This window comes from Rhodnius prolixus, unplaced genomic scaffold, assembly GCF_049639745.1.
Source record: "Rhodnius prolixus isolate KJV_2025 unplaced genomic scaffold, Rpr scaffold_38, whole genome shotgun sequence".
Taxonomy (NCBI): Eukaryota; Metazoa; Arthropoda; class Insecta; order Hemiptera; family Reduviidae; genus Rhodnius; species Rhodnius prolixus.
The window spans coordinates 95,926-107,982 of record NW_027411598.1 but is presented as its reverse complement, the minus strand read 5'-3'; the positions used below and the strand labels follow the sequence as shown (position 1 = coordinate 107,982).

The 12,057-nt window shown below is 33.5% G+C and overlaps 1 protein-coding gene across 7 annotated transcripts in view; it reads right to left on the bottom strand.

Annotated features, from left to right (window-relative positions):
* Positions 1-296: 296 nt before the first annotated feature.
* The window catches only part of LOC141452088 (long-chain fatty acid transport protein 4-like), a 39,497-nt gene continuing 27,736 nt past the window's right edge, over positions 297-12,057 (bottom strand). For all 7 annotated transcript variants that reach the window (XM_074123923.1, XM_074123927.1, XM_074123924.1 and 4 more), the window contains 2 exons: positions 3,272-3,465; positions 297-3,123 (listed from right to left, as the gene is read on the bottom strand). In XM_074123923.1, the coding sequence (XP_073980024.1) occupies positions 3,012-3,123; positions 3,272-3,465 (306 nt within the window). In that variant the 3' untranslated portion in view covers positions 297-3,011. The remainder of the gene's footprint in view (positions 3,124-3,271; positions 3,466-12,057) is intronic.

Below are 12,057 nucleotides of genomic sequence, written 5' to 3'. Positions count from 1 at the left end.
TCCTCATTTGTTTAAGATGCACGCGGCCCACCAATCGCTATTTTCCCACAATGGCCAGCATGGTACAGTTTAATTTGGCCACATAAATTATTACCAGCATAAATATCTTTTCTCTTTTACTGCATAAAATCAATGGACCTTTAAAAACAAGAAACCAATAGCATGGCTCTTAAATTTAAATTAGAAAAGGAATTTTGAGTTAAGATATCATTCAATGCAACAAGCAGAACTCTTGACTTTCAAAACAATGTTAAAAACAAACAAAATTAAAAATTTTCAAAGAAAAAAATCACAAATTCTTTATAAATAAGAATAATGAACTATTTTGGTTTGTTTATTCGTATTGTTTACAGCAAAAATTACATGTTAATCCTTAATTACATTGTTTTCATTTTATAAGCGTGAAACTCATACAGATGTAGAAATCTTTTTATTTTTATTTTTTTCATTTTCTATAATTTATGACACCACACATTTAAAACATTAGTTCGCGAATAAACAATAAATATGTAAACAACACAATGGTTCCCAAACTATGATTTGATCCGAAAGTGTGTCGCAGTTCAAAAGTTTTGCATTTTTTCAAAAGTGTATTGCAGTCATTTTTTTAGTTAGATCGCAAAGCAATCTTATTAATGTAACTTTTCACTAATTCTTGCTAAACTTCTTGACATACGTCTCATTTCAGTAAGAATAAATTTTCAATTTTTTTCTTTAAAGGAATAGTAGAACCCAACGCTTCTTATCGATTGTCAGATACTACATACTCACACATATGAATAAAACAAAATTCTCTAATCTAAAATTAGGTATAATTTAGAATGAAGATGATATTCTGACTGACTGTGACGTGTGAGAATTGGCTAGCTAGCCTGTAATAGCTACTTAGACCTACGCCTATAGTTAGAGCATCTCAGTTTTATTGGAGTTGAGCTTGGAAAGACTCTGGGTGTTTGAAACGGCCTTGTTGGAGTAATGCCGTAATAAACTTACGCTTGCAGGTAATAATTCGCTTGCCTTTCGATTGGGGCTTCACAAACCATTGATTCGACTATTTTTGCCTCCATTATGTGCAGTAAAGCAAAGTAATCGCCTAATTTTTCAGCAGGGCTTAACGTCTAACTACCAATTAGGTGTTGTGGACGGGGCGGAAAGCACATACTTTACTATAAACATTTTTTTGTAACAAATAAAAAGTAGTCACACCCGGGATTCGAACTGGGGATCTCCCACTTACAAAACCACGCTCTTAACCACTAGACCATTACCCGCCCCACTATGTTCAGTATTGTGGTATCTTTATGTACTGAAAATAATTCAGGTCCTCTGAGGATACTATAAAAACCCTCCAGGGCATCCAGTCCCTGCAATATAGCATATATGTACTATTGTACGTAATTTATATATAAATATATGTATAATACAAATTATTATAAATATATATATATATATATATATAATATGTATATATAGATTATATATATGTATATATAGATTATATATATGTATATATAGATTATATATATGTATATATAGATTATATATATGTATATATAGATTATATATATGTATATAAAGATTATATATATGTATATATATATAAAACTATTAGAGTGTGATAAATATTTCATTTTTAATTTATGGATCGCAGACTAAAAAAATTGTACCTTAATTAAGGTAAAAAATAAAAGTTTGGAAATCACTGTTTTAATACAGTATGATTTCGTTAAGACAACTCTTCACAGACAAATATTTTGACTAGCACACAAAAAATGTAATCTTTGGAGCACCTTTTCCCTTAACGACGAGAACACTGCACGAAGGTAATATGAAAAACAGGTTCAATCTTCATTAAAGAGAGAATAAATCGCAGCTTTACCATAGTATAAAAGAAAATGACTGCTGCTTACCTAAAAAGAGGCTTTGTTTAATAATCTCTACAAATATCTTGGCATGGAGCCAAATGATTTCAACCTACAATTTTCTACGAGATTTACAGAGGATTACTAACATTTTATCATAATATACACAGTTACATAGATATTTATACATGTAGAGTACTTTTTACAATACACAATCGTTCGGAAGACAGAAAGAAAAAACTGGCAATATTGATAAGGTCTCATCTTAAATTTTATAAAAAAGATGTAATAAAATACGCTTTAATATTGGAACCTAAAAACCATCAGCAGTTATACTATAGCGATAAAATTATTCAAGTTTTTTTATCATTGAATATAGATTTGCTTTTGGGGGGCCTCGATGATGTGTATCTTTTGGGGAGGAGTAAGCCCCATACATATGAGGCCCACATTAAAACTATTATTAATAATAACTCATTAAATCTTGGCCTTATATTGATAAAATCTAGGAAGATGAAGGGGTTAGGATTCCCCTATATAACATGTACAAAAAAAAGTAAGGTACAAAAAAAAAATCTTTTAAAAGGATAGAAATCTCCTTGATCGTAAGAAAAATTAAACAGTACTTTCTCAGTACAACTTTCTCAACTCTTACATTTGGTTGGGAGAAACTAGAGGTTAGTAGATTACCAGTCAATGGGAAATAATATCACACAGAGGCCTTTTGTTTTGGGTTAAATCCTTTGGGTACATATTATTGCTGGCAATTCATTAACTTTAACATAATCACAGAAAAATAAAGCACGAATGCAAATGAAAAGCGCAGTAATAAAAATATGAATATTATTAACTGATACTATATTACTTCAGCTAATCAGTCCTTCTATAAGTCAAAAATAAATTCAACTACCAAATTGAAAAACTTGTAATCTGAGTATTAGGCGTGATACCTAAAAATATTGATATATTAATTAATTAATTGATATATTTTTAATACAATTTTTATAAAATTTTAAAACTGTCTACCAAACTGTATTATTAATCAAGTAATAATAACTACAAAATTAAAAGTTAACAGAAAAATGCAAAAGATAAAATTTAATCCATCTAACATCGTCTTTTTGTTTCTAGCTTTCTGTGTTATTTTATTCACAATTTTGTATTGCCAGCAATTATTGATGTGTATAGATGTTTGGTTAATGGAACGTAGGTGCTGCCTTGGCGAAAGTAAAGTTTATCGGATATTTCTTCCGGATCAAATCTGTTGTTTAAAAGAACATTAGAAAATACAATTTAAAATAGCAAAAAATCTCAGATAAAATGCTAAAAGTGTGTTTTTTTAAAAAAAGATCTTGACAATAATAGCTGCTATAAACAAATATATATAAAAAAAAAAAGCAAAAACCTACCCCTGCTTTTGCAGCTGTATCTTCTTCATTTTAAATGTGCCAGTCAACTCCATCGTCCGCAGTATTCGTAAAAAGAGAGGCCGTGCATAATTCGGTAATGTCATATCAATGGCATTGGCAAAGGCTGGCAGGTCCAGTTCATTCAGTGGGTCGACTACGGCCGCCATTCCAGCTTTCCCTTCGAGGTCTCCAACCTAGGTTCGGAATAAGTAATGAAGTGAAGGATAACTTCTCAAACAATAAGGAAGAGTAGACCGCAATACGACCTTCCTAGCTCTACTGTGCTACCCTTTCTGTTGCAAGGTTTTGTGCTTACTGTCTCTTACCAAACTTTCTCTTTCTAGGTATTAACATATACACTTACCCTTATTTCGGCGATTACAACTACATTCTGTCAAGATTCTGGGGAAGAATGATCAAATATATTAGCTAACAATCTAACAATATTAAAATCAGTCAACAAGATAAATCAAGAAGTTATATAAGGTACTTTTTTTTGCAATAAAATTGCATTAATATCTGCATAGAATCAATGACAGCGAATCTTTTTGAGTTCAACGTGTCAAAATTTTGAAGAACCTTAACTTAACTCTGGCGCCGTGTCATATATGGAAACATTCATTATTTTTTGATATTTGCAACGATAGTAGGGAAAACTAAACAAAAAAAAAGATTGATGTGAGGAGAGTTTCAAGATCCTAATTCTCAATAAATCTCCTTAACAAAAACTTACAGTTTAAAAAGTTAAGTATAAGGGTTGATTAAGCGCCAAAAGGTACACAAATCAGCTAGTACCCAACATTTCATTCAAGCTTAGTTGATATAATTTAAGTAATTTTGCTGCATTAACTTTTCCTTCACATTTTTTAGAATTTATTAGATGTCACAGACCCTTATGCTGGCCAGTTCGTTCATAATATTATTTGGTTATAATTATGATAAAATGTATATTATATCTTCGTTTTTAAATAGGTACTTTATTTTAACTCTATTCCAAATTATTCTTCTGATTTATCTTTAATATGCCCTTTATTCTGAAGTTGTCACATCTTATACATGCATGTTAAAGTAGAAAAAGACAAAGTTAGAGTCGGCTACTGTTTAAATTTGAATCACGGAGGATTTAAAACAATATTTCAGACTTGAATTCGTCTTACCGAAATATTCGTGAGCACAAATAACACACAGTTAATAACAAGTAGATTATTCAACAACAATTATTCATTTCTCAATTGTAATTTAATTTTACTTATAGTAAAATACTGGAATAATTAGCTGTCCTAAAAGTATGCAATACTTATTTATTTTATATTACATAACATATATATAACATTGTGAGAAGAACAGCTACATTGAGAGTGTGATTGAAGAAAACTATATTATTTGCGATAGAGCCAGATAATTATTACCTATTATTATAAACGTTTGACTACTTCATAAAATAACAATTACTTTAATCGAAGAATAAACTTAAACCGACGATTTTTATTAAAAATAAAATAATCGAAATCATTGATGTATGTTGGTGTAAGCATTTTTTTAAAAAAGTTTTTAAATTTTGTAGCCTCGTAATTTTTTTAATTTTTTATACCGTTTTCTTTTTAACCTGTAATTAATAGTTTGATTATTATAGATTAATAGATATTAAAGTCAATCTACAGTGCTACTTGAACAAATATTTTGTAGATGAAAATGGCCAGCATAAGGGTCTGTGACATCTAATAAATTCTAAAAAATGTGAAGGAAAAGTTAATGCAGCAAAATTACTTAAATTATATCAACTAAGCTTGAATGAAATGTTGGGTACTAGCTGATTTGTGTACCTTTTGGCGCTTAATCAACCCTCATACTTAACTTTTTAAACTGTAAGTTTTTGTTAAGGAGATTTTTGTACCTTTTGGATAGATTTTCATTTTTGTCTATTTTGCTAAGTTACATATCTGCTTTACTGCTTTTTTTAAATTAGGAATAAGCAATTCTATCATTATAACCTGATAAGGTGTTAAGTAGGAACCGTAACTACCACTGGAGAGATCTTTTTAAAGAATGATTATAGTTGCGGTCCCCAAACCATCCTCAATAACAATTTTTTTGAGAAAGCCTTTTTATATAAAATAGGAAGGTATTTGTACGTAAAAAGCAAATTTAAACTGCGATTTCAGACCTTCCTTTTAAGAGGAGTAAGAAAAATAAACGGGCGATTACAGTACTTCTCCCTAAAAGGCAAAGAGGCAAAGATTTTGAATCGAACGACAATTCATTAATGTAAATAGGTTCACCCATTGATAATTTTAACGATTTCAGTACTTCCTCTTAGTAGGTGTAAGAGCATGATGGCACTTCACAGCCATGTAGAGGAGCTTTAATCACTTCTTCGTGCTAAATTTTATCAAAATCGGACAAAGCGTTATAGAAATATTGGTAATAATAGTTTTAGAAACGGCCATACTTGGGTGGGGCAAACTCCCCTCCATATGAGGCGTAGCGACGAGACTTTTAAAGTGCAAATCTGTACAAAATTTCGATTCGAATGACACTTCATTCATGAAAATCAGTTCACTTGTCGATAATTTGAAACGATTGCTATACTTCCCCTTAACTAGTGTAAGAGCAGATCGCCGCTTTAATGTTACGTAGGGGAGCCCTAACTCTATCATCCTACCAAATTTTATCAAAATCGGGCTAAGATTTACAGAGTAATTAGTAATAATAATTTTGAACGGGGCCTTACATAAAGGGGGCCAACTCCTCTCTAATTCGGTGTACAGCGTCGAGACCCCCAAAAGGCACATCTACATAAAATTCCGAATCGAATGTCACCTCATTCATGAAAATCGGTTCTCGCGTTTAGGCGCTACGTAGTTTACAAAAAAGGTAACAACAACAACAAGAAGAAGAAGAAGAAGAAGAACAAGAACAACAACAATTTCTGAAAATGCCGTTTTTGCTCATTTTCGGCAACTTTTTTCTCGAAATCTATTAGGTCTGGGGGGTTGCAAAAAAATTACAGTTATAAAGGAGGGTTTGCCCTATATTTTAAAGAAAATTTGGGAATTTTATCTTTTATAGAAAAAGAGAAAAAAATTGTCAAAGTTGGATGTTTTTTAACGTTACGCTTTTTCGTGCAGTTTTTGACGATCAATCCTTATACAACTGTCCTACCGGACAGTTTTAATACAGCAGTTTCTTCAAAACACTCCCCAAATCGTCCAAGTATTATTTAAAATTATATTATAAATTTTTGTCTCTGCCATTGCGTGTCACCCAAATTGAGTTCGCGTGACCTAGACAATCAAGAGCGTTTTCCAAAAAATTCTAAAACCTTGAATTCTGTAAAGTTGTACATCCGGTTACAGATTTGCTTAACATTTAGAATAAGCTGTACTTTAAATATTACTTGATATTGTATAGGAGCAGCAACTAAATTTAGAGAGATATTTTAAAAGAATTAAGTTGCTATCCCTAAAGTACTCCTTAAAAACCATTTTCTTGGGTAAATTTCCCTAGCAAAAGTGGAAGGTATTCATGAGAACGAGGAAATTGCTAAAACTTATGTAGAAGTGATACCAAGAAGGTGAGAGAAAAATGCTAAGTGTGAGACAAGTTCTTGAAGCTATGGAGATGGTTAGTTCAATTTAAAGTTTAAGTTAGCTGCAATTAAGTGGGTAGTTAATTGAAAGAAAGGTGTGCCGATTACAAATAATATATTAAGCAAAACCCTTGTAAAAACGTAACGTTCTCGGGATTACTTTTGCGTAACAATAAACTAAATCAAATTAAAATAAACTGCACATAAAGATTTGCATCACATATAACCTCCCCTGCCAAGACGGAAAAAAGAAAAATTTTCAGAAATACAATACACAATAACCATCAAAATTTTATACCTTCATAGTTAACTGGGCGAGCGAAGGAAGAGAGTAATACCCAACTGTAATAGCGAAGCGGCACTTCGTGTAAATTAGCCTATCGACCAGCATTAGTGGTGCCCACTCGATTTTTCTACCCTTTATTAGCTGCTGTACTTAGCGTGGATTATTACCGCAAACAACGGGATAGTAACGGGAGTCTTGCGGTTTTCCTTGAACTTTGAAGAAGATTTTGTGTTTGCCCAACTACAGTCGTACCGGTCAGAGCGCTCTACAACAGACCAGACAGATTCCCCTCCCTCACCCTCACCACAGGTAATCTACTGTTCTTAGAATTTCTCTTCCTTTGAGCTTCTTATAGCACATTGTCCGGCGATGGACAGTGTTGTTTTTGACGAGAACTGTATTAGACTGTATATTGGACGAAAATTGTACGGAGGTTAGTAGTGCCTAAAAAAAAGCTCCAAGCACAAATAAATTCACATGTTGACCCGCCTTAAATTAACAAAAAATTATAATATTGTAGTGGGGCCCAATATATGGGGTTTTAGTGGGAGGCCCAATATATGGGGTTAACTCCTCTAACACAAGACACCCAGCACAAAGACCCCCAAAAAGCACATCTACATGAAATTTCGAATCATTCATGAAAATCGTTTCACACATTTAGTCGCTACGTCGTTTACAAGAAGGGGTTTACTTCTGAAAAAGCCGTTCTTCTCGAAATCTGCTTGTCTACACATTAGCGCTAACTAGATGTGCATCGAGTAGTCAGCATTGTGAAAATTTATCAGATCTATCCCCATAAGTAGCCAGCTTAAAGCGGAGTCCATGTGTAGAGTTAGTAAAAATATCAACGTAAACGCATTGCAATTTTTCAAGTCTGCAATGGAGTAATTTCTGGCTAGAAGGCCAAGAGTTTATGCGATCGATGGTAGCTTCCAAAAAAAGATTGCCTCAATAAAACTGAGCCGCAAGTGCCAAATGTCTTCAGATAAAAAGTTGCGTCAAGACTAAGGGCACCCTTTGCAGAAAAAATGACACTGTATGGACCTCATCTAGGAATTGTACAAGAATGCTTTCACATTCGTGAGAAAACTTATGAAGGAAGATCTAAGAAGGCTTAGGAAGGAAGGCAGGGTTCTTCCCTGCGAATCATGTTGAGTATTCTCCTCTAGAAGGTGCTTATCTATATCTCCTTAACAAAAACTTACAGTTTAAAATGTTAAGTATAAGGGTTGATTAAACGCCAAAATGCACACAAATCAGCTAGTATCCAACATTTCATTCATACTTCATTAATATTTAAGTAATTTTACTGCATTAACTTTTTATTAAATTTTTTAGAATTTATTAGATGTCGCAGACCCTTATGCTGGCCACTTCATTCATAATATTTTTTTATTATAATTATGATAAAATGGGTGATGAATTATTCTGAGTAGTCACATATACATGCATGTTAAAGTAGAAAAATTGTTATACCGTCAGCTAATTCGCTCCAGGATTGATTACGGCTGCTTTCTCTATGGGGATTCCGCTTCTACACATCTCCAAAAGATTGACCGCATCCAACACAAAGCCCTTCGTACATGCCTGGGCGCTCTCAACTCAACCCCCATTAACGCCTTACTAACGGAGGCAAAGGAACCTCCTTTGAAAATAAGAAGGAACCTACTAGCCTCGCGCTACATCGCTGACAGACTGCCCTTGTTGAATCAACCCGTCATTCAGAAAATAAGCAGACTAGCTCCCCGAATCCTCACCGAAAGTTATTGGTATAAAAAAAGTACACCAATTCTTGTACATCAGTTCTGGTCTCTGTCGCAATTCATGCTGTCCCTACACCGGAGTACCCATCTCCCAACATTTTCTTTTGACCTTGAGTGTACACTGGGAGCTCCAGAATGTGTCATAACTAACTTCTACCAGTATGATAAAAGTATCTCCGAATCGGCAAATAATGAATACTTATCGGCAAAACTAAATGCCAGGTTCCCAAGTGCGTACTTCCTCTACACTGATGGGTCTAAATCCCCTGAAGGGGTGGGATGTTCAGTGTATGACCCGCAAACCAACCTCAGTAGACTATATAAGTTACACCGCCATGCCTCATTCTTTTCGGCTGAACTCACTGCCATCAATAAATGCGCAAATCTAGTGGCCTCGACAGAGGCACAAACAGTTGTCATACTTTCTGATAGCAAGAGTGTGCTCAACAAGCTTAAATGCCCCGGGCATAAAGCCGATTTCACGGTGCTCGAAACTGTCCACCTCCTGAAGAGAGCGGGTCTTAGCGGAAAGACAGTTCGATTGATATGGATTAGGGGCCACTCAGGGATAACTGGCAATGAAATTGCAGACTCTAAGGCAAAAGAGGCAATACGCCTGGAGAATCTAAAGCTCGAGAAACTGTTACCTTCAGATATAAAGAACTTCTCTAAACGTTCCTACTACAGGGCATGGTCTATAGATTACGAAAAATCAAAATATGCCAAAGGTAAATTTTACACCTCACTGCAGCCGACAATACCTAAAAAACCGTGGTACTCTGACTTCGCAGAAGGTAGAAAGTTCACTACTACTTTGATACGACTGCGCTTCAACCATAACTTCTCGCCCCACCATCTCAGCCGTATAGGAATTTCAGTCCCTCCAATTTGCTCTTGCCCTGCTGATACAATTATAGACGCCAACCACCTGATCCTCGATTGCAATAGTCACCAGGATGATAGGGACAAACTGTGGAATGCAGTCATCAAAGCGAAATGTCCACTTCCTGCCAACCTGCATACCATCCTCACAGAACCAATATTCGAAACGTATCTGGCTATTTTCCAATTCATTACCAAAAACAAAATCAAACTTTGAAAATAAAAATAAAAACATAAAACATAACAGCAACTAAAACAAAAATAACAATAGTACTCATAACACATCCCATTAAATAATACATTGTACATCCCTGGCTAATCTGCACAGACAGGAAGCCAACAAACAAACAAAAAAAAAAAAAAAAAAAAAAAAAAGTAGAAAAAAAAACAAAGTTAGAGTCGGCCACTTTTTAAATTTCAATCACAAAGGATTTAAAACAATATTTCAGTCTTGAATTCGTCTTACCCGTAATTAACAGTTTGATTATTATAAATAACTAGATATTACAGTCAATCTACAGTGCTACTTGAACATATATTTTGTAGACGAAAATGGCCAGCATAAGGGTCTGCGACATCTAATAAATTCTAAAAAATTTAATAAAAAGTTAATGCAGTAAAATTACTTAAATATTAATGAAGTATGAATGAAATGTTGGATACTTGCTGATTTGTGTGCATTTTGGCGTTTAATCAACCCTTATACTTAACATTTTAAACTGTAAGTTTTTGTTAAGGAGATTTTTGTACCTTTTGGATAGATTTATTTATAGTTTTATAGAGGGTTGCAAACAATAACATATTTACACAGCATAAACATTTATGAATATATCCTCCCTCTCCTGGCTCTGCGTATAGTTAGCCTTTAGATCCTGAAACATAAGTAACTCCGACGGACCCCTCATCCTTTCTCACCTGGGCTTGGGACCGGCTTGGCGGACTTAGTCCGTCAGTTAGTTTAGTCACATATAAAAAATAAAACTACAACGCATATATAATATAATAAAGTAAGAGCAGACCATCGCTTTACTGTTATGCAGGGGAGCCCTAACCCTTTCATCCTCCCAAATTTTATCAATTCGAGCTAAGATTTACAGAGTTATTAGAAATAATAATATTGGAGGGGGCCTTACATACATTGGGCGAACTCCCCTCCCAAATATGCACAGCGTCGAGACCTCTAAAATGCAAATCTACATAAAATCTCCTTAACAAAAACTTACAGTTTAAAATGTTAAGTATAAGGGTTGATTAAACGCCAAAATGCACACAAATCAGCAAGTATCCAACATTTCATTCATAATTCATTGATATTATTTAAGTAATTTTACTGCATTAACTTTTTATTAAATTTTTTAGAATTTATTAGATGTCGCAGACCCTTATGCCTGGCCATTTCATTCATTATAAGTTTTTTGATATAATAATAAAAGGTGAGTAATATCAACATAATTAGTTATAAAAATTTAAGTAATTTTACTGCATTAACTTTTTATTAAATTTTTTAGAATTTATTAGATGTCACAGACCCTTATGCTGGCCAGTTCATTCATAATCTGTGACATCTAATAAATTCTAAAAATGTGAAGGAAAAGTTAATGCAGTAAAATTACTTAAATTTTTATAACTAATTATGTTGATATTACTCACCTTTTATTATTATACCAAAAAACTTATAATGAATGAAATGGCCAGCATAAGGGTCTGTGACATCTAATAAATTCTAGAAAATTTAATAAAAAGTTAATGCAGTAAAATTACTTAAATAATATCAATGAAGTATGAATGAAATGTTGGTTACCTGCTGATTTGTGTGCATTTTGGCGTTTAATCAACCCTTATACTTAACATTTTAAACTGTAAGTTTTTGTTAAGGAGATTTTTGTACCTTTTGGATAGATTTTTCTTTTTGTCTATTATTTGGGTGGGGCAAACTCCCCTCCTTATGAGACATAGCGTCGAGACTTTTAAAGTACAAGTCTGAACAAAATTTCGATTCGAATGACACTTCATTCATGAAAATCGGTTCAAGTCTCGATAATTTGAAACGATTGCTATACTTCCTCTTAACAAGTGTAAGAGCAGAATGTCGTTTTAAAGTTACGTAGGGGAGCCCTAACCCTATCATCCTACCAAATTTTATCGAAATCGGGCCAAGATTTACATTGAAATTAGAAATAATAATTTTGGAGGGGGCCTTACATAAAGGGGGCTAACTCCTCTCTCATTCGATGTACAGCGTCGAGACCCCCAAAAGGCACAT